Raw genomic sequence first — 24,592 nt, 5'->3', positions numbered from 1 at the left:
ACCTTTTATAATTGACATTACACGCCAAAAGTAATAAAATGAACGACTAACTGCCAACAGATAATCAGAAAATCTAGCAGATTGAAGCTCAAAGCAAATCCAAGATTCTTCTTTTACTAATTAAGTCATTATTATTTGTTTCTAATTTACTTCTGCGCGCCGACACCATCATTACATCACGACCCACCACCACCACCCGCCACAGTATCCAGTAGGAACATCGTCCGGCTCGTATATTTCAGGTTTAGTATTTCAGCGCTTCCCAATTTGCCTGACAAGCATCTCCCCGCCTTCTCCTTTCATCTTGACGCAGACTTTTACGCCTCCTCGTCATCTCTCACACTCATTTTGTTTATTATAGAAAATTGCTGCAAATTATTAATACCCATGCAAAAATTCCGCATTCTCACGGCCGCGCTCTTTTACGACTCGTACTTTTTCTTTATTCGCTCCACCCGACGCCCGATCCCTCACTTTCCTTTATCGTCTAATCCTTCACGATTTTTTGCCACCGTTAACCGTAAACACGCTCGTTTTAATTTGTTGATGTCCACTTTTAATGTCTTTCTTATTTAAATGTGCTTATCTGAAACGCAGCCTGAAATGAGCGGTTATTAAATTAATGGCGACTGCAAAGTGGTTTGATTAAGTTAATTAAATAAAGTGTAGTAGTTTTAATAGTTTTATTATACAAGTTGGTCAATTGTTGTAATCGCTACAATTATTTAATGTCAGATTAAAGAGTTCGGACGTCCACGGCTGTTGCATGGATAAAGCATGGTCGAGACGCGAAAAATGTTATGCAAATTAAACTGTCCCAAGGAAGTTGTTAAAGTTTAGACGGGCTTTTGTAGCGTGCGGGTTCACAAATTGCGTGTTTTAGCGTGGGAGTAGAGTCTGCGGGATGAACCACGGAGCAACACACTATTAATAAGGAAAGTAGTTAGGTGTACTATGTGATTTTTCTGCCCTTGAAACAACACACGTTTCATACCTTCTTACCCAGCAATCCACTAATGGGTTAATGATCATAAACAGGTGATAACAATGATAAAAAATATTTGTTAATGTAATATAAAAATTATAACCTAAGACAGTGCACGTCCTGATATTCTTTGAAACTATTTCAAAAATCAGTCACAAGAGGTCCCGAGATTCTTTAAAAACCAGGCATAAGAAGCTCCCGCGATTCTTCCAAATTAAATACTTCAAAAACAAGGTAAGAAATCCCCGAGATATTTACTTCCAAACTATGTACTTCAAAAACAAAACTCAAGGAGTCCCAGAGATTCTTTTAAACTACTTCAAAAACCAGACACAATGGGTTCCCGAGATTCTTTCAAATTACTTCAAAAAGCAGGCACGGAGGCTCCGAAATTCCTTCAAATTACTTCAAAAACACGACAACGAATCCCCGAGACAAGACAAAGGAACTCCGAGATTCTTTCTAACTACTTCAAAAAGGAAACATAAAGGGGTCCCCGAGATTCCTGCAACTTACTTTAAAAAGAAGATCCACAGGGAGGTTCTTCCAAACTACTCCAAAAACCAGACACAAGGGGCCCTCGAGATTCTTTCAAATTACTTCAAAAACAAGATAAGGAATCTCCGAGATTCTTTCAAACTATTTCAAAAATAAAACGCAAAGAGTCCCCGAGATTCTTTCAAACTACTTTAACAACCAGACACAAGGGGTCCCCAAGATTATTTCAGATTACTTCAAAAACAAATCGACAGGGAATCCACGAGATTCTTTAAAACTAATTCACAAACCTGGCACGAGTGGTCCCAGCGATTCTTACAAACTACTTCAAAACCAAAACACAAGGGGGGGCCGAGATTTTTTGAAATTTCTTCTAAAACAAGACAAGGCAAACCCAGTTTAATAAGAAGATCCACAGGGAGATTCTTCCAAACTACTCCAAAAACCAGGCACAAGGGCCCCTTCAGATTCTTTCAAATTACTTCAAAAACAACATAAGGAATAAGAGATTCTTTCAAACTATTTCAAAAATAAAACGCAAGAAGTCCCCGAGATTCTTTCAAATTACTTCAAAAAGCAGGCACAAGAGACTCCCGAAATTCCTTCAAATTACTTCAAAAACACGACAACGAATCCCCGAGATTCTTTCAAACTACATATACAAAAATAAAATACAAGCGGCCCCCGAGATTCTTTCAAATTATGTACCTACTTTACAAACAAGACAAGTGAACTTCGAGATTTTTTCTAAATACATACTTCAAAAAAGAAACATAAAGGGTCCCCGAGATTCCTTCCACTTACTTTAAAAAGAAGATCCACAGGCAGATTCTTCTACTACTCCAAAAACCAGGCACAAGGGCCCCCCGAGATTCTTTCAAATTACTTCAAAAACAAGATAAACAATCCCCGAGATTCTTTCAAACTATTTCAAAAATAAAACGCAAGGAGTCCCCGTGATTCTTTCAAACTACTTTAAAAACCTGACACAAGGAGTCCCCAAGATGATTTCAAATTACTTCAAAATCAAGATAAGAAATCCCCGAGATCCTTTCCAACTACCTCAAAAACCAAACCCAAGGGACCCCCGAGATTCTTTCAAATTACTTCAAACACAAGACTAGGGAACCTCGAGATTCTTTCTAACTACTTCAAAAACCAAACGTAAAAGGTCTCCGAAATTCTTCCGAATTAGTTTAAAAACAAGAAAAGAAATCCCCAACATTGTTTCCAATTTCTTCAAAAACGAAACGTAAGCGGTGGTCGAGGTTCTTTCAAATTACTTTAAAAACACGACAAGGAATCCCCGAGATCCTTTCAAACTTCTTCAAAAACGAAACACATCACGGTGTTCTCGAGACTCTTTCAAATTACTTCAAAAACCAGACACAAGACCACAAGAGCTCCCGAGATTCTTTCAAATTAGTTCAAAATTAAGATAGGAAATTCCCGAGATCCTTTCCAACTACTTCAAACAAAACCCAAGGGACCCCCCCGATTCTTTCAAATTACTTCAAAAACAAGACCAGGGAACCCCGAGATTCTTTCTAACTACTTCAAAAACCAAATGTAAAGGGTCTCTGAGATTCTTCCGAATTAGTTTAAAAACAAGAAAAGAAATCCCCAAGATTGTTTCCAATTACTTCAAAAACGAAACATAAGCGATGGTCGAGGTTTTTTCAAATAATTTAAAAACACGACAAGGAATCCTCGAGATTCTTTCAAACTACTTCAAAAACGAAACACAAGGAGTCCCACAGATTTTTTTTAAATTACTTCAAAAAACCAGGCACAAGGGGCTCCCGAGATTCTTTCATATTATTTCAAAAACAAGATAAGGAATCCCTGAGATTCTTTCTAACTATTTACTTCAAAAACGAAACATAAAGTGTTCCCGAGATTCTTTCGAATTAGTTTAAACGCAAGAAAAGGAATTCCCAAGATTGTTTCAAACTTCTTCAAAAACGAAACATAAGGTGTGTCCAAGATACTTTCAAATTACTTTAAAAACCCGACAAGGACTTCCCGAGGTTCTTTCAAACTAATTCAAAAATTAGATACAAGGGACCCCGAGATTCTTTCATATTATTTCAAAAACAAGATAAGGAATCCCTGAGATTCTTTCTAACTATTTACTTCAAAAACGAAACATAAAGTGTCCCCGAGATTCTTTCGAATTAGTTTAAACGCAAGAAAAGAAATTCCCAAGATTGTTTCAAACTTCTTCAAAAACGAAACATAAGGTGTGTCCGAGATACTTTCAAATTACTTTAAAAACCCGACAAGGACTTCCCGAGGTTCTTTCAAACTAATTCAAAAATCAGATACAAGGGACCCCGAGATTCTTTCATATTATTTCAAAAACAAGATAAGGAATCCCTGAGATTATTTCTAACTATTTACTTCAAAAACGAAACATAAAGTGTCCTCGAGATTCTTTCGAATTAGTTTAAACGCAAGAAAAAAAATTCCCAAGATTGTTTCAAACTTCTTCAAAAACGAAACATAAGGTGTGTCCGAGATACTTTCAAATTACTTTAAAAACCCGACAAGGACTTCCCGAGGTTCTTTCCAACTAATTCAAAAATCAGATACAAGGGACCCCGAGATTCTTTCAAATTCCTTCAAAAACCAGGCGCGAGGGGCTCGCGAGATTCGTTCAAATTACTTCGAAAACAAGATAATATAAGGAAACCCCGAGATTCTTTCAAACTGCTTCAAAAACAAAACACAAGGGGTTCCCGATATTCTTTCAAATTATTTCAAAAACAAGACGAAGGAACCCCGAGGTTCTTTCTAACTACTTCAAAAACGAAAAGTAAAGGATCCCCGAGATTCCTTCGAATTAGTTTAAAAACTGGAAAAGAAGTCCCTAAGATTGTTTCAAACTTCTTCAAAAACGAAACATAAGAAGTACCCGAGATTCTTTCGAATTACATAAAAAACACGTCAAGGACTTCTCGAGATTCTATGAAATTACTTCAAAAACCAGGCACAAGGGGCTCCTGAGATTCTTTCAAACAACTTCAAAAACAAACACAAGGGAACCCCGAGATGCTTTCTAACTACTTCAAAAACGAAACATAAAGAGTCCCCCAGATTATTTCGAATTAGTTTAAAAACAAGAAAAGAGACCCCCAAAATCGTTTCAAACTTCTTCTAAAACGAAACATAAGGGGTGCCCGAGATTCTTTCAAATTACTTTAAAAACACAACAAGGAATTCCTGAGATTCTTTGAAACTACTTCAAACACGAAACAGAAGGAGTCCAAGGAATTCTTTTAGGGCCGGTTGCATAAACGCAAATCAAATTTAATCTCTGATTAACTCCATAGTAACGATTGTTATTATCATAGTTACAATTGTTCTTAATCAGAGATTAAATTTGATTTGCGTTTATGCAACCGGCCCTTAAATTATTTTAAACACACAAAACAAGCAATCCCCGAGATCCTTTCAGACTACTTCAAAAACAAAACACAAGGGGTTTTCGAGAGTTTTTCTAATTACTTCAAAAACAAGACAAGAGAACCCTGACATTCATTCAAACTTCTTCAAAAACGAAACATAAGGAGTACCCGAGATTCTTTCAAATTACTTCAAAAAGAAGACCTCTAGGGGGTCCCCGAGATTCTTTCAAATTATTTTAAAAGCAAGACAAGTAGGGATCCACGAGACCCTTTCAAACTACCTCAAAAACAAAACACAAGGGATCCCTGAGATTCTTTCATCCACTAGAAAATCAGGAATTTGCCAGAGGCGCCAGGTAAACCAAAGCGTCGGTGTCCGAATTCAAATTTTATATATTTTTAAATGAAGTAAAATTTCGGCTTTTTAGGCGTCTGTCTAAATTTCTCTAGCTCTAGTTTACCTGTACACATCGACCAAGAAGCTGACACAAGTTTATTTGAAAAAATTTTTGATCCATTACGACAACCAATTTTTTCAACGAAGAAAATTTTACCAAATTGCAACCACCGAAGTAGGTAGAAGGCTTCTAGATGTTGAACTGACCACTTAAAAAGGAACTAGGTGACAACGATGGCTGCTGTTATGCTAATTATTATTACAGTGTGAAGTTAATAAATACGAGGTAAAAAGAAAAATTCTTACTAAAGTGTACAGGTTCTGGAAAATAAATTATGTAAATCTAGTGCTTATATCCTCACTACTTACTTTATAAACATGCTTTATCGGGAAATAATCTTGATATATTCACCTCTAGCCACGACTCTTATCACATAAACTGTGAGCTGCTACGTACATTTTTGCCAGATTATGCTCAAAAAATGCTTCCAACTCATAATTCGCAGCAAAAGCCCTCGGCTACGGTCTCGGGTTTTTAACAAGAATTATTAAGACAACATTTGCCTTGCAAAACGTTATTTTCTAAACTTTCTATCTTTGTTTAACAGACTAATTATAAACAATACACGAGTTTGTGAAAATGAAAAGAATGCACAATTTCCGTTGTTAAAGCCCAAGATTATACGCCACGCACACATTGTATGTGCTAAGAGAACACCTACGTAATTTGGTGACATAGTGGGCAGCGAAAACTAGATCACATATCAAAAAAATCATACGGTCTATGAGAACAATTATATCAAGTGATTAATTTGGCAAAAATATTTCAATTACACTGCAAAGGATCATAAATCTGTAGTAACATTTGTAAAAGTTAGTCAGATTTTCGGAAATCATGAATTCATCCAGTTTCGCAGAATATGTCTAGAATTTTAACTCTGTCTCTATTAACAAAATCTACGTCCCGTATCTAATAAAACCTAGAAAGGAGAGTATATTTAGAACCATCACAGTCACATCTATTTTAACATGGAAAAAATGTTGGCACAAACGAATCATTTGCTTCAAGAAATTAGCAAAAAATCAAACCGAATCATTAATTCCCTTCAACATTTGTTCGTAATTGCTTCTGAGAAACCTAATCCGCCATGAACAGCTTTGGGCCATAATCATTTATAATAACCTTGTCTAATTGTGATTGCTATTATTATACGCTAAGAGCTGCTTCCTGTGTTATGATATAAATAGATTGAAGTAGGTAAATTAAATTTTCATAGATAGCTCGAGGAGTAATTCTTAAACGGAGCAGGCGGCGCCTCTATAGAGAAGCTATATATCACTCGACATCGATTACAGGGCCTCCAGCAGAAATGGCAATTATTCACTTCCACATACATCGCAAGTACACCTGAAATTAATCCCAACGCGTGGCAGATATCCATATGGGCGTTCGTGCAATCGCCGCACCTTTTTCGCATGCTAATCCAACTATCGTTCCTTTCGTTCCACCTGTATTTCTTCATTCAGTTGTTAAGGAAAAAACTAAGTACAAAAATGTCATGACTCACTTTTGTTTAAAAACATCCTGAACCGTTTATAGATCTCCCTTTTATGCCGCTTCATACAACCACCGGATTTCACGTTGTTTGATTTTTTCCCACTCCACTTTTAGAAAAATCGCTACCGGAAAGCTAATTAAGAGCTCCGAGTCGCTTGATGAAACGTCGGCTGGAAGACAAACACAACTCCGGAGGTACAGAGCTTATCGCAGTTCCACGATGGGCGCAAGCAATATCTTCAATCCAGGCGGGTTGTTGCGGTATTAATCTAGCCTTCCGTCATAATTCATGTCACTCATACCCAGTGGCGTTTCCGGTCTGAGCAGGGGCGGTCCGAAACACATGAATTTCTATTGTTCGGAACGCTTTCACGCCGTTAAATTTTCAACGCCAGAAATCATTACAAAGGATAATTATTCTACCATGATTTCTGGCGAACAGTTTTGAGAGTTTGTGTACAAATTGGCCAGGAATTAAACGGTCCGTTACAATGTTAATTAATTGTTTTCGACTAATTGTTCGGCCGGCTATTAATTACCCGCATTTATATTTCAGCTGCGCAATTCGCTAATAGCTGATTTGTAGCTGCCATGAAAATTATAAAGCGCGATTGTATTAATGCCGTCGCTGTAAATAATAGTTCGGAACTATTGTTTCGGTGCGGTTTTAATCCCCTGTATGGAGCGCGTCCCGAAGATTTGCCAAATCCGGGGGATATTCAAACAACAAAACACTTCCGGGACAAAGCGCCGTTTTTATCGAGCGGGAAGCCCCGCTCTAATTTCGTTCCAGATGCGTTAAAAATTGATCGGATGGTCTTGTCAAAATAAATTTCGGATATTTGTCCAGCGGACCGTACGCCCTGTCAGCCGCATAAATATTACTTACAGTGACAGATAATAATTGTAGGTGTCGGCAGCGAGGACAGGGGGCGCTTGTTGCTGGCGCCGGGATGCTAAATTATGTGCGAAAAATGACACACTCATTATCTCCATTTTAGAAGCTAAATGAGTTTGGCGCCTCGACAGGAATTACTCACTGAATGAAATGATGGGTTAACTAGGATCTCTCGAAATAAAACCGCTCTAGTTTCTGACGACGCAACAAAAAACACGACTACAGGCAGCCATGAATATACTAATAGTGTTAGATTAAACCGCAGCTACGCTTCTAGATTAAACGCATCGCGGAACCGCGATAAGCCTTTCTACCTCCAAACTTGTGTTTATCTTACTCCCGTCGCTTAATCAGAATCACCAAGTCGCGCTGCGAGCTCTTAATTAGGTCCTCAGCAAATATTTTTTTAATTAATTGGAATTAAAAAGCGGAAGCCCGCAGAAGTTCGTTCGGTGATTGATTGCACTGTCGTGGACCCTTTTTCGACGTCCATTCTCTGGGAAGTCGTGTCTATTACGACTGGAAATAATCAATCGCCGGCGTTCGGGACGCATCAGGCAGCGGACTGAATAGGAATGATAAACCGGTGCTCCTTCAATAATAAAAATGATGAATTACACGATTTTAATTAATTCGTTACCACTACAATGGGAGTGCAGGTATAGATTAAAATCGAATGAAACTCGTTTGATACGGTCGTTCGATTTGATGTTTCAATAAAATAAATGGTGGCATTTGCAGTTGAAAATTTATCATTCTTTTATAGCAACACACCTAGAATATCGACTGCACGATTCAGATAGAAGTTGGCTCTTGATGGCTTTATTACCGGATGGCTATTTCATGTTTCCGGTCGAATAAGCAATTTCTGTTTTTTTTTTTGTTCCATAAAAGACAGATTCTTCTTTGTGGCTAACTACCTAGTTAGTCTAATGTGATTGATATTCAGGGAAAAAGGATATTTTTCCCTAATCTACATGATTTTTGTCGTCTAAATTGTGGTCTGATGGAAGATTTAATGGGGTCAGATACGTATAACTTTTATTTGGGAAAGCTTGATTAGAGAGAATATCAAACTGTATTTAGCGTAAATGTAAATATGTAATGTATGTATGAACCAATGCTATAAACATCGGAATAGTGATAGAACAGTGCATCAGTATTTGTAGTAAACCTAACTTGAATTTTCTTAAATACAGTAAAAAAACTGAAAACATTACAAAATTTTTAAACTTCTAACTTAATGGAAACAGCTGAAAATATTCCAAAACAAACAAAAATTTTATGTTTAGTTGTTCTTTTGTGCGCAGTTTATCATCAGGCTATGAAAGGATTGACATGGCACCAAATATTTTTTAAAGCCTAAATCTTACTAGAAAAAATTTCAAAGTAATCACTATATAAATAATATAATGTAGTTCTCCAACAGTAGCGAGAGGTATTAGGCTTCTCCGCCTCCTTTTTACGGATTTCCATAATCCCCTAAACACTCAGGCAGAACAGAATTGACAAGGACCAAAATTTCCTAGTTTGAATTCAAAACCAGAATTTTATGAGATAATACTTTAAACCATACACCCGAAACGAATATTTAAATTTAGTACGGGTGATTTTAGATGGGAAGTGGCTTTTTTTATAAACATCTCAACCTGATGTAGTGAGATCGAATACTCTGACGAATATTGACAATTCGGAAATGATACAAGACGACATATTATATGACAGAGTTTTATAGCTCATTGTAAATCTTGTTTTAAAACTTAATTTTCAATAATACGTTTTAGTAAGCAAAAGTCTGGGTGTAATAAAAGCCCAATAATAATCACTTTTCAAAGTAATCTTACTTAACGAATAAACTTAATTAATTTTGAAACCGCAAAACTGAATGCTCTGAAATTTTGCAAAAGTTTTAAGATTATTGTAAGCATAGTAAATCGTTAATCAGAACTTAGTTTATTTATCGTTTATGCCCCCCCACAAAATGATGACGTCATCTTACAACTTAGCCGAATGAAACTCTTTAAATTTTATACAATAACATACTTCTGCCTGTGAGATTTATGAATTCGTATTGAGTTTGTACCCTAGACATCCACATTTTTGGGAAAAAAGTTAAAATTGTGTAACGTTTTACATTTTAACTTTGAAATAGCAAAAAACTGAATACTATAAAATCTTACAAACATTAAAAGTAAAAAATTGTCCTTCCTCCCCCTTCAAATGTTTTTCAAATCTATGAGTGTTTACGCTTGACACCTAGTTTTTTAGAAAAAAAAAATTAATGTGTTTCATTAATTAACCCGCCTCTCCTTTGCGTCCAGGAGACGAAGTCAATAAAATTTCATTTTCTTTTAACACATATGCTTGTTATCGAAATGTGCTAATAGTCGAATTCTTTCGAAGTATAAACGTAAACAGTCGAAGTTAAGCATGGACTGAACAATTGAGAATTCGTTTTTCCCGTTGGTCATACGTCATACTGTTCGCACTTGTGCGGACCGCGCCCTGGAATTTGCACCTTCAAGGCGCAGCAGGTGTGGGAGTGTTATTTATGCTGGTTTTTACTCTACACGAAACAAAAACCACATAATAAAATTTTATAATTTTTCAAATAAACGCGATTTGTTGGACTATACTTCAAAAGCGAGGGAAGTTCTGTTGAAATAACCATCGACCAATTTTTATTACTTTGTGTGCTTTCGGTGTGAACAGTTATAATAAAAAGAACTAATCTGTAACAAATTATTAACATAAAGTCAACGAAGAAGAAAACGAACGTTAAAAAAGAACATAAAAAAACAAATTAAACAACTGGAAACAGTTTTCGTTAGTTGAAGAGACACAAAAATTATGTTAATTTTTACTTACCGAGCGTCATAGTTTTCGTCTGTTTGTCGTCCCTGTATCCGTCCGTCTGTCTGTCTGTCTGACTGTCTGTCTGTCGTCTATCTATGTCGATTTTTATCAGACAGATAATCTCCGAAACTACTACAATTTAAAATAATCGTGAGCTTCCAGGTATTCCTGTTTGGAAAGAATTTGAAAGTGTTTTGGAACCTTTAGTGTCTCTTCTTGTAATAATTTAATTAAATTTCTTAGAGGATACGTCATTTGCTAAAGTCAGTCTTATCTTAGCAGGCTCCGCCTGCCCGCCCTCGATTTTCTTAGAGAATATGTCATTTGCCAAAATCAGTCTTAACAGGTACTAGCCCCGCCCACCCACCCTCTCTGTTCTTAGAGGGTATGTCATTTGCCAAAATCAGTTTTATCTTAGCAGGTACCAGCCCCGCCCACCCGCCCTCTATTCTCTTAGAGAGTCCCATTTGCCAAAATCAGTCTTCTCTTAGCAACTACTAATTGTATATTAGGATGATCATGTAGATGGTTAAAAGCTAACTAAAATTTGGCTAACCATCAAACGAAATTTGATGACTTTATGTCAAAGAATTCTATTTTAAAATGACTTAAATGTTATACAACAATATACTCCTTTACTTGTGTTGTATGAATCCGATTAAAAATTAACACACTATATAATTACCACTAACTCAAGATAAAACCGTCCATGATCTTGCGACTAAGCTGTCAGCATGCGGACCGGCGGTCGCACGTTCGATGCTAATTTTGGCCGTTTCTTTTTTCCGCCGTGATTAGTATCATCTACATTGATGACGTCATCATTGTTATTGATCAAATTAAGAACGAGTCACTTCATTTTCTCGAAAATGCGAGAATACGTATAGGAATTACAATAATAATACTTAAGATATTTTGTTCAGTTGTGGCTTAATTAATAATTGTAGTCCTCTGTTTTGAGGAGATAAACTCATTCAAATCAATCAAAATTCACCGTGATATTCTTTCGATGTATAAACATAAACACTAGAAGTTAAACGTGTTATTATTGCTGAGAGAGCATTTTTTTCCCGGTGAATTAAATATATTTTACATTGTCCGTACTTGTGCGGCGTTCCCTTAACATAATTCTAAGCTGAATTGTTCACTAAGCCAAGTAAGAAAAATATATCGTAATTTTCCAAGGGTATTATAATTTTATATTTTTGAATATTTTGTATAAAAAATCAATCTTTAAGAAGTGTAGCGCTGACCACGGAATGTAGAAAGTGGTGTATGTGTTTATCCCCTCTTGGGTTCCGATTCAAGTTCTGCCATTCTGACACCACGGCCCACATTACCGTCGTTCCAAGAGTTATAACAACGAAATTTGATATAGTTTCCACTTATACCAAATTATACACCGCATGTCAGGTTATATCGTGTAGAGAAATTCATTACAATTGAAAATTTAGAAGTGGAAATTGTTTATACATAATATAGTAATTACTCTGAATCTTTTTCGGTAAGATTTGAAGGTGAAATTTTAAACAATGTTTGTCAATTCTTTTATAGTTTGATGATGTCGGTGTTACAATAGACGAAACTGTGGCAGAAAAGGTTGCGATCTTATTTTCTTCGTCCTTTATGCCAAAAAAACTCTCCACCAACAACAAAACCTAATCTTTTCTCTCGTGGCAAAATTTATAAACAAGAACCAGTTCAAAGAGATTGTAAACTAACAAAAAATGTCCACATCTTCCTTTGCAATCAACTTTCTAATTTAAGCACTGTAACATTTTCAGTGCACTAAACTGCATTTCCATGCAGTAGTAAACTGGCTGTTGTTTTCAAAGCCGCTCCCGCAACAATTCCAAACCACTTAAAAACCGTGGACATCAGCCAAAACGTCGCAAAATATGCCAAGCACTTCTTGGAATCGCAAAAATGTAGCCGGCTTAAAAGCCTTTCCATGTGAAATTGTTATGTTTTTACACACTTCCCCACGTCAGTGTGCAGACAATCATTACAAGCGATTTCATATGCCGTGCACACTTGAAGCCGCCTCCACGCACCTCGACTCTCGCAATTCCTAGTATTTCAAGAAAATCGTGAAGAGCCTGTGGAAGCCCGAAGAGGTCATAAACCATCAATCGATTTGCCATCATCAAGTTGTTCGTTTGCGCGAAAAACGGTCACGTTCGTCACCGTTTAATCGTAAATGAAGCCCATTAGGCAAACACGTGGGGCGCCAATCGGGCTTTTTCGGACTTCTGTTGATTAGCCAAATAACGACTTCGGTGAGCTGCAGCCTGCATGCAGGGCTTAGACGTGACGCATGTGTGTACGTTTGTGCGCTTGGCAGAACGTTAATTGCATGATGGATATCTGAGATAATGGCCTACACTCTCCTGTAATTATAGATTACTGTTTTAATGCCCCGTAATTATTTCAGCGTAAATCTAACTATGCAGGATGCGATTTTTCTCGGGGTCCATTTTCCGACCAGGAGGGATGTTGCTAATTATCTCGGCAACGTGAAGAAATATGGCGACACTCTGAGGCAATTAAAAAACCCGTTCGAAAACGTTTAATCATGACGAGAAAGCACATCTACATGGCCACTCTAATTTCGGGCCGTTAATCTTCCTTAAACGGGGCTCTTATTTAAAAATTGCTTAATATTCGAAAGCCCAAGGCAGGACGGCTCATCTTCTTTTGACGCTTCAACAATCTCAAGCATTCTTCCAATTTAGCGCCCACACGGAATCGAGTAGTTTTCGGGGAATTACTTTGCGTAATTAAAGAGTCGGGGGGCATTAAGTTACAATTAAGATTTTTATGATTGATTGCGGCAACCAGGAATACATCTGGGGACTTAAAAATTCGATGCATGGCTGTGTTAAGGAACTGGTCTGAGAAGTTTAGACAGTGCTCATTTCATGTTTTTTAGCGATTTTTTTTCATAAAAACTTGCTTTAAAAGAAAACTTTTTCATAGCACCTTTCGTCCTGCAGTTTATGAGCTTTTGGATGAACCTTAAATTTGCATCAATCCAAGTCCTGCTACTTACTAGAATTTAAAGTTCCAGAGAAGTTATTCGTTCACTGTCTTCGTTTAAGTCCAGATTTCAATAAATTTTGCTAAATAAAAAACACACATTGTTCACACCAGTTTTTACGTTGCAATTCTCTTTCTGCTTCCTTGTAAGACAATACTGTTGAAAAAAAAAGTAATAAATAACATTGGTACACGTGAAGAGGAGAAACATAAAGAACTTCCGAGACCTTTTCACATACTGTCAAAAATAAAGGAGCGGGGACTCCAAAATTCTTCCCCACTTAGAAGGAAGGAATTAGAAACTCCAAAGATTCCTGTTTTAAAAAGAAAGCTTCAGAGGCCATCAAGATTCTTTCGTATTCTTAAAAAATATTCAATTTTTTTTTTTTAATAAAACATTACAGTCCCATTTCTTTATATTCCTTCAGAAAAAAGATACCGAGAGTCCCTGAGATTTTTTCACATTCTCCAAAGTAGTAAAAACTTGGGACTCGAAGATTTTTTCAAATCCTTTCAAAAATATTTAGAACTAGGGCTCACATGATTTTGTCACATTTTTAAAGTAGACACTCGGTGGACTCAAGATTTTCATAAAATTTTTCAGAAATAAAACTTAAGGAGTCCTCAAGATCCTTTTAAATTCTTGTAAAATAAATAACATCAGGGTCCCTAGTTTTTTACATTCCTTCAGAACAAGGACACTAAAAGTCCATGTGATTTTTTTCACCAAAATATTAGAAACTTGAGACACCAAGATTATTTCGCATTTTTTCAAAATTAAAATACATGGAGCTCCCTTAGACCCAATTTACAGAAAGCGAAGTTAAAGTTAATTCGCGATTAACTTTTAATTGAGGTTCGTCGCTAGGCAACGTGCAGGTTTTAACCAATCACGGCCTCATGTTCCACATTTTAATCCTCTGTTAAACTAATCGAGGATTAAATATTTAATTCGCTGTTCTATAAACCGGCCCTAAATCTTTCAAATTCTTTCAAAAATAAAACACCAGGGGCCCCCAAGATTCTTTCACATCTGGAAAAAAACACTCGGCGCATCATGGTTTTTTAAGCATTGCAATTAACCTTGTGGTTGCTTGTTTTTCTTTTTTGAAACTCCAAGATTATTTCATTCTTTTGTAGATTTCAAGATTTCAAAATTTTTCAAAAATAACGCACGATGAACCTCCGCCCAAGCTACTTTTAAATTTTTTCAAAAAAAAATTTTTGATTTAAATAAAATATGTCGTGCCCCAAGATTTTTTTTTCTATTTTTTCAAAAATAGTACACCAAAATTCCAAAGATTTTTTTACATTCCTTCAGAAGAAAAACACCAAGAATCCCTGACATCCTTTCACATTTTCCAGAATAATACAAACTTGGGGCTGCCTCACATTTTTTCAAAAAAAAGAGCTCCTGAGATCTTTTCAAATTTTTAAAAAAATAGAACCGGAGCTTCCACGACTTTTTCACATTTCTAAAAAGACACTGAGGTTTTTTCAAAATTTTTCTAAAATAAAATTCAAGCAACCCCCAGATCTTTTCAAATTCTTTCAAAAATAAAACACCGAGATCCCCCAAGACTTTTTCAATCCTTAAAAAACCATCTCGTGCCCTCAAGATTTTTTTAATTTTTTCAAAAATAAAACACCACGGTCTTTAAGACCTTTTTTTACATCCCTTCAAAAGAAAAACACTAAGAATCCCTGAGATTCTTCCACATTCTCCTAAACTTAATAAAATCTTCGAATTCTAATATGTGAAACAATTTTTTCAAAAATAAAACTCAAAGAGCTCTCCAAATTTTTTCAAAATTTTTCAAAAATAAAACACCAGGGGTCCCTAAGATTCGTTCATATTCTTAAAAGATACACTCGGTGAGCCCAAAATAATTTTTCAAAAATAAAACTCAAGGAACCCTCAAGATCCGTTCAAATTCTTTCAAAAACCAAACACCATGGTCCCCCAAGATTTTTTCAATTCTTAAAAAAACATGGAGCCCCCAAGATTTTTTAAAATTCTTTCAAAAATAAAACACCAGAGGCTCCCAAGATTCTATCACATTATTCTTAAAAAGGACGCTCGGTGCAGTCGAGATTTTTTCTAAAACGAAACCCACAAATTTTTTTCAATTTGTAAAAGAAAACATCTGGAGTCCAATTTTTTTTTTATATTTTCAAAAATAAAACACCACGATCCCTAACATTTTTTTAGATTCTTTCGGAAAAAAAGACATCAAGGTTCCAGAAATTCTTTCACGTTCTCCAAAATAATGAAAACCTGGGACCTTTGGAAAATTAAAAAGGAACTTCCGAATTCTTTCCAAACTCCAGGGGTTCCGAAGATTCTTTCGCATTCTTAAAAATGCTACTCATGCACACATGATTTTTTTTTTAATTTTCAAAAATAAAACACAAGGAACTTACAAAATCCTTTCAACTTCTTTCATGAACAAAAGATCAGGGGTCCTCAAGTTTTTTTTGACTTTTTTCAAAAATAAACCACCAGAGGTCGTCAAGATTCTTTCACATTCCTTTAAAAGAAAATAACGTCAACCTGTTTCAAAAATAAAACCTCGGCGGGTCCCAAGACTCTCATAAAACTTTTTCAAAAATATAATGTGACAACAAATTCTATAAAAACTTGTTAAATTTAAACAGTGTTAAATTGCAAATTTCCATAATAACGAATTAAATTCTTAAATCTCATGGGTTGTTTATTTTAACAACCATTAAATTTTAACACATGTTGATACAGAATTGTATACTCTGTCAAAAATAAAGCACTAGAGGTTCCAATTTACCACGTTTACATCGCCACTTTGGAAAGAAAACATGAAAGGCTAACAACATTTTTTCGCATTATAAAATAGAACACTTGTCCAACTATTAGTGCTTAAACTTAACAGAGGCGGATTATTATTACTATATGTATAAATTTTGATAGGTACAATGTAACACTAATAAGAAAAGTAAGAGATGTAATAAAGATACGCTGTCTCTACATAAGAATCTAATTGCAAAAAATAAAAATAGCTTGTATTATCAAAACACAGACATGAAATTTTGGGGCGTATTTGTAATAAACAAACTATTTTTTATAAGATTTTCTTAGCTGTTTTAGTGGGAAGTGAAAATATTTTATACATTAATCCACAAGGTGTCTGTCACCGTCCGTATACCATATTGCCAATTCTTGAAGGAAGCACACAGCGACATCCATTATCTAGCCCCTTTCTTCTCCCTCTCCAGGGGTATGCATTTATCGGTCGGTGCATTTTAATTGGAATTTTGACGACTTCAAAGCGTCGACGTCTGTCACCCCAAGATGAGGGATGATGCACCATCAGGGGACAAAATTCGCCGAATCGATTCTCTATTTTTCGAGAAGTCGCTCGACAACATTGTTTTTGTAAACTTTTCAACCGCAAGAATCAATATTGATGAGAAAGCAGTTGTTTTCTTTTTCCTTGTAGTTTAATCAATCATCTTCGGTCGGAAAGTCCCAAATTCTTTGTGGTTTTAAAACTTTATAGCCAGTAATCCGGGCTCCAAAGTTTCAACCCGCCGCTTTTATTCTTGGACATTCCGCTCCGCACGATCTCATTATATGAGAATTTTTTTTAATGCGTTTTTGTAAAGTTTACATCCCGGAAAGGAGATTCGGGGATTTGTGAAAATAAAAATATTTTTGTTTTCTTTATTGATGGGTTCAGTGGTGCGCGCTGACAATTTTTTCGTTCGGTTGATGCTGATTGACTAATGGAAGCCGCAACTGTTGTTTTTGGGGATTTTTAAGAGTTCTGGGTAGATTTTATTGGCGTTGGAGATTACAGGGTATTTGTAAAATTTGACAAACGTGAGTGGTGTACGTGAAAAACAGGCGATCGATGCGGTGAGCCCGGATTTGCGACGAGTTAGTTTCTTTTAAATCCTCGATCAGGCCACATGATTATGCACGAAAAGCACTTTCTTGATAGTCTGTTATAATTCACCGACTCGAGCTTGAGAAAAGAAAAGGAGTAAAACGTTCGCCGGCGGTTAAATTTGAAACTACTTCTTGTGAAGACGATAATTCTTTGTAGTTAACTGCAACCGGTAGCAGAAGAAAGTAGGAATAGTCATTATTCATTCTTTGTATTGTGTGCGGACCTGGCAAAACCAGAAAACTGTTGCGAGTTCGTGTAGGAGTCTATAGAATTGTGAGTTTTCCTGAAGCAAATCAAATTTGCATAATAAAAATTTCGACGAGACATAAATCACCGGTTCAAGGTGTAGGTATACCTTTTCTATTAAATTATAGATTATAATATCGCCGAATTTATGGTTCAGCCACAATAAATTGTTAAATATATGGTGCTGCTTTCAGGCCTGTTGTTAGCGTGTCTTTAACATTGTAAACAAAAAAAACTTGTCTGGCACACAATTTGAGTTTTATCAGGTTTGTTTATTTTATTGCTGATTTCTTGACCATTATTCACATTTTAACACTACGTTGAATCGTGTTAACATGGATAAATTGTAAAAAAATAATATTACTAAGATTGCTGAACATATTTGCGATATTTTTCACAAAAAAAAACGTCCTCTTGAACAGAAAAACTGTTCGAAGAAAACAAATCCTTAAATGCTTAATCTCGTTATCAACATTTTTTATATACAGGGCATTTCAGTGAAAAGTAGCCACTTGAGTAGCACATCTGTTGCTTTATTTTGAGAACAATCCAAAAACAGTCTAATTTTTATTTTTAGAGAGATATATTTTGATATCAGATTTGACCTTGTCAGGTTTCCCCTTTGGCCCGGGCAGTCCCCCACACAAAAATTTGAAATGGGAAGAAATGTCGACTGACCCCTGATCTGAACGGTATTTTAATGCTTTATACGATTGCATAAATTGTATTGAGGACTGTTTTCTCTTTAAAAATCAGATTATTATTTTTGGAGTTTAAAATTAAAAAAAAATGTTTTATAGGATGTAACACTGTTGTGTAACTTATTATTTATAACTTACCTATTATTATTTTTTTAGTGCGTAGGCAAAATTTCCTGCGGCGAGAATTAACTTTTCGCATAGTATGCAGGTTTTACAAATAAATTTAATTTTTGTTTTCTAATTTTTCCATAAACATGAAGAAATCTGTGAAGTTCATAAACAATTCTGGATTTAAAAACAATTAAGGAATTTTATCTGCAGTATCAAAAAAAAATCAAATTAGCACTTTGAGTAACAGTTGCAGTACAATTGTTTTAATTTTGGCAAGGTGTTGTAAAACTGTACCAATTACGACATCTGGTATGTTTCAGTTTCTGTCTTCGTTCGACACACTCTATTTACGCAGGTAAAGAATGCTTGCATTTTAGAGGCAAAAATGATACCTGCGTAAATAAATCGTGTTCTTCTTTTAATCTGTAGCTGCCACTTGATTTTTTTAAGTATCTTGGGTTACTAAAATTTTGAAAAATTGTTTATTAATTTAGAAATGACGCCCACCCCATTTATATACTAAATCTATAATAAACGGGTTCCGTTAAATTTGATTTTTTTTTTAATTCATAGAAATTAGTTCATAGAAAACTGAAAACCGTAAGACGAATACGGAAACCGTCCCGGAGTTACCTCCCGTTAAAAATAAAAAAAAAACTGTTTTAAGTATTAATTCGGAAATGAAACTCGTCCCATATACATTTCTCTCTAAACGGGTGAATCAAGCTATAGGACTAAAAAACTTCGAGAAATCGAATCTAGACTTATGTCCTGCTATAATTTAAAAAATTGTTTACTAAATCGGAAATGACACCCGTCCCATATATATTTCTCGTTCCATATTAACCTGGTGGAGTATCTAATTTGAAAATCAGGGTCTAAGACTAGAAAACTTCGAGGAATGGAATGTTGAAAACCGTACAGAGAATACTTTAACCGTTCTGAATTAGGTTCCGTTAAATTTGATTTTTCTTTAATCATAAATAACACTCGTCCCACATATTATGTTCTCTCCATACTAAACGGGTAGAGTATCTGGTCTAGGACTAGAAATCTTTGAGGAATCAAATACTGAAAACCGTAAGACGGATACATAAACTGTTCTGGAATTATGTTCCGTTAAATTTATTTATTTATTTATAATTCATATATAATACTCTTCCCACATAATATATTGTTCTCTCCGTACTAAACGGGTTGAGCATCCCCTCTGAAAATCAGGCTCGAGAACTAGAAAACCTCGAGGAACCGAATGCTGGAAACTGGAAGGCACACCCATAAACCGTTCGGGAATTATGTTCCGTTAATTTTTTTTACTTCATAATTCACACCCGTCCCATATACTCCTATATTTTTCTCTCCATGCTAAACGAGTAAACTATCCGATTTGAAATTCACGGTCTAGGACTAGAAAACTTTGACGAATGAAACACTGAAAACCGTATGACGGATACATAAACTGTTCTGGAGTTATGTTCCGTTAAATTTGTTTCTTCTTTTTTTAATTCATAAATTACACCCATCCCATATATATTTCTCTTTCCATACTAAACGGGTGAAGTATTCGATTTGAAAATTAAGGTTTTAGGCTAGAAAACTTCGAGGAATCGAATGTCGAAAACCGTAAATCACATACTTCAACCGTTCTGGAATTATGTTCCTTTAAATTTGTTTTTTCAAATTCTTGATAGTCTTCCCACATATATCAGTACTAAACGGGTTGAGTATCCGGTCTGAAAATCAGTCTCTGGGACTAGAAAACTTCAAGGAATCGGATGTTGAAAAGCTGAAGGCGCATGCATAAACCGTTCGGAAGTTATGTTCCGTTAAATTTGTTTTTTTTTTACTTCATAAATCACACCCGTCCCATACATAATTTTCTCTCCATAGTAAATGAGTAGTTTATTCGGTCTGAAACTCAGGTTCTAGAACACGAAAACTTCGAGGAATCGAATCCTGAAAACCACATGGCGGTTACTTGAACCGTACTGAAATTATGCCCCACTAAACTTAGACAAATTATTTCTTAATTCATGAATGACACCCGTGCCAAACGTACTAGTCTCTCCATATTTAACGGGTAAAGTATCGGATCTGAAAATCATCCCGTTAGATTAGAAAACTTCGAGCAATCCAATGTTGAACACCGTAAAGAGAATATTTCAATCCTTCTGGAGTAATGTTCCTTTTTATAAATGACACTCGTCCCATATATCTTGTTCTCTCTGTACTAAACGGGTAGAGTATCTGGTTTGAAAATCAAGCTCTGGGACTAGAAAACTTCAAGAAATAGAGTACTGAAAACAGCAAGACGGATACTTAAAGAGTTCTATGAACTTGTGTTACGCTAAATTACAAAAAAGAAATATTACTTCAGAAATCATATTCGTCCCATATACAGTCTACACATTTTTTAAAATTAGTTGTTACATGTTTCGAGAACTACTATTTCCGCTTTCAGTCAGAGAAACCATTACTTTAGTTTTGAGGGCTGAAGACGACTACAGTGATTTTCGAAACACGTTGTACTTTTTTTAATAAAAACTAATTTTAAAAAACTTGGAGACAGACTTCCATATTCATTAATTTTCAACCTCCAGTTAGAGAAATCGGATTTATAAATACTATTGATTCTTAAAATGTTTGTTGACTAGGGACAAAATAATTAACCGTTAAAGGGAGGTGGTAACTATAGTTAGGACTCATATAAACCATAAAAAACTATTTTAACTATACACCAAATATCTTTTTAATTCCTAATTTTAATTTAAAGCCGTGTTATTTAAAATTTTTTAGGTTGGGGGCCAATAATATCACACTCACTGAACTACTGTGTATATGCGCTCCTGGATACACCTTACTTACTAAAATAGAAAAAAAGTCAAAATCTGAAGTCCTACTCCTTGTTGATTTTCAACTATTCCGAGTGTTCTGTGTTTTTGACGAAGAACACAAAATTTAGTGTCTTGTAAATGGAACGAACACCCTATATATTTTTGCACAATCTGGTTCCCCTGTAGTCTTGATCGCATTAGGTTATTTTTAAAATTTGTGTATCAATATTAAATAAAATAATTAGTTAAATATCCAAATGTATGCGCATTTTTTATGTCCATGAAACTGAAGTCGTTAGACAACAAACTTGAAATTCTCTTTCTTTATTGTTAGGCATTTGCTGTACTTAAATTGATAGTTTCCACCAACATGATATAGTAAGATTCAGTAATAGTGTCTTATTTTGAAATTAGATTAAATTTAACTCCTACCACGATAAAGTGCGTACCTCTGTTCATCTCCCCACAAAATATTGCACCAGAGATCTTAAAAATAACGTTTCCAACTTACAAGTTCCCTTAAAAGACAAAATAAACTCTAACAACTACATCCCGCTAGTGTCTGGCATTCATGACACAAATCGGCAAAAACGTATCTTCCTCCAACTCCTACTAAATAATGAACTACTCGCCTTTGTTCCTTCACAACAGTTCGTTAATGTCAAAGCTTTCCGGCTTATTACAGCAAATTACTGCAAACTGTCAATTAGCCGTTCCGCGAGCATACATTGACATTGCAAGATAATAACCACCGCGTCTCGTTTTCCGGCAACCTCCGCTCAGAAAAACCCCCGGAGAAATCCATCGCCAGCACATTCCCCAATCCCACCCCTCAAAACCCAACCACTTACAAGCAACGTCGATGGTGGCCGACTGACTCCTGATGCTGCCTCTGCCGCTCCACGCGTAGCACTCGCACTTGAACTTCTCGTTGGCGAAGAACTCCTCCACCATGTCTCGGGTGACGTTCGCCTCGGCCTCCATCATTCGCACCCCGGTCTGCGGATCCACGAACTCGAACTTGGAATTGACGACGTTTTTTGCACCGTTGCATTTGAAATAGAGTTTGAGGGCGTGCGCGGCGCGACACTTAAGCGTAGCGGGACGGTTCTTGACCACGTAAGAGTCTTGAGGCTCCTCTAGAAAGATCGGCAAAGAGTCGGAGTTGAGCAGCAGCGACTCGTCGTGGTGGTCGGATGTGGACTTCGTGGGGGTGTTGTCGTCGAGGTAGGGTCCTTCTGAAACAAAGAAGTGCTTGAAGATGTGTGGAGAGGCTGAAACGTGCAAAAAACGCAAGACGGGATTGCGTCATTATGAACGATGTTTTTGGGGTTTAAGTGTTGGTCCTTTTCTTTAAAATTCTATAGTAATGAGGGTACCTACTTCGCTAGATACGTAAGTGTTTTTTTTTCAGACATAATTCAGTGATCAACGAATTTTTTTCTTTTCGTATTCTAATACTGGGTGTCCCTGAATTCATACACAATTGGTCACTTTTATGGCACAGTTTTGTTACATTTATTCTAATTCTGCCTTCGCGACCTTCGTATTCATCAGATTATCCATTTTATTTCGAAATCAAGAAATTTCAGAAAATGGGTTTAGATTTTTTTGTGACGGTATATTTTTTTAATTTTTTCAGTGTTCTGGTCTAGTCACAGCTGACAATAAACGAGATGTCGGCTTACAATCAACCGTCAAAACATTCTTGTGTTAGGAGGAAGATAAATCAAAAGAGGAGCGGGGTGGAATATAGGTGCTAACTAATGGAATTAAAACATACAACGTTTCAAGTAAAACGCTTCACTGAAATCTCAGAAGGATACCTACTATTATAAATAATTTAGAAAACCACATTACCGAATTCTGAAAAATTTTGGTTAAAAACTGAAAGTCTTCAAATTAATTTTAAAAATGGGTTCCTAGACATTTTGCTTTTTTTTCTTAATATTCGTGGTCTTCTTTTCGCAACAAGAAACTTAAACATGTTTAAAACAGGAAATATGGATTTTGCGATTACGCTCCGCCCCTGAGTCTGACAACGAATGGAAAATTCATCATGATTGAGATCCAGACGGATGGGTGGGGCTTATCTTTGGCTACATATAGTTTTCTTTCCGCAACACCATCACTGAAGAACATGTTTCACATGGTAATTCGTGTAAAAAAATACGGATTTTGCAATTATGCTCTGCCCCCCCTTGACTAAGATGAACAAAGAAAAATCGTCACAATTGAGACAGGGTGGGTGGGGCTTATGTTTTGCATTTTTTTCTTTTTAAAATGCATAGGTTTTTCTTCACAACAAGTAACTGAAAGCATGTTTAAAACGGTAAATTCTATCCCCTACACTTCTCTACAAATTTACCCTTTTGAATGTTTTCAAATTCTTGTCGTGAAAAGAAAATTACGTACATATATTAGGAAAAAAACAAAGCAAAATACAAACCCCGCCCACCCGCCCTCATTTTAATTGTGATAACGTTTTTATTCGTTGTGAGCTGAAGAGCGGAGTTTATTGCAAAATGCTTATTTCTCTCCAAGAAACTACGTTTTTAATAACATGTTGTTGAAAGGAAACTACATATGTTAAGAAAGAAATGTTAAAAAATATGCCCCACCCACCCGCCCCAATCTCAAATGTGGTAAATTTTTCATTCGTTGTCAGACCCAAAGGCGGAGCTTAATTGTAAAATCGATGTCTCCCGAAAAAAATTTACCGTTTTAAACGTTTTAAATATATTGTCCTGAAAATATTGTTGTGTATACCCAGAAAAAAGGTAAAATTTAAGCTCTGCCTACCCACCACGATTTCTACTGAAATTTTTAAAAACTGTTATATTTCATATTGGACAATTTTCCAAAAAATGAAGACGAAATAACTTCTAGAAATCAAAATGTATAAAAAAAAATGTTTAGTTAATTTTCGGAAGTTTTCGAAAAAAAATGATTGTTCAAAAATTTTATTTTGAAAAAATCGAGCTTTTGAAAAAGTTACCTATAAATCCATAATGTTCTGTGACCCTAAACACGCTATATTTTTGGAATCAGTAGGTACGTCAAGATCTATACCCCTGAATTTTTTGATAATTTTTAGACGACTTTTTCAAAAACAAAATCTTTTGCAAATTGC

The 24,592-nt window shown here is 35.7% G+C and overlaps 1 protein-coding gene across 4 annotated transcripts in view; it reads right to left on the bottom strand.

The window, feature by feature from the left end:
* The window catches only part of LOC135133759 (netrin receptor UNC5B), a 241,189-nt gene that overhangs the window by 124,855 nt on the left and 91,742 nt on the right, over window positions 1–24,592 (bottom strand). For 3 of the 4 annotated variants that reach the window (XM_064062253.1, XM_064062255.1, XM_064062256.1), the window contains exon 3: window positions 22,311–22,697. In XM_064062253.1, coding sequence (XP_063918323.1) covers window positions 22,311–22,697 — 387 coding nt within the window. The remainder of the gene's footprint in view (window positions 1–22,310; window positions 22,698–24,592) is intronic. The other variant, XM_064062254.1, reaches the window with a different exon arrangement.

Source organism: Zophobas morio, unplaced genomic scaffold (assembly GCF_036711695.1).
Source record: "Zophobas morio isolate AGI-343-1 ecotype UQ-CSIRO unplaced genomic scaffold, CSIRO_AGI_Zmor_V1 ptg000022l, whole genome shotgun sequence".
Taxonomy (NCBI): Eukaryota; Metazoa; Arthropoda; class Insecta; order Coleoptera; family Tenebrionidae; genus Zophobas; species Zophobas morio.
This window is presented reverse-complemented; position numbering and strand designations above follow the sequence as displayed.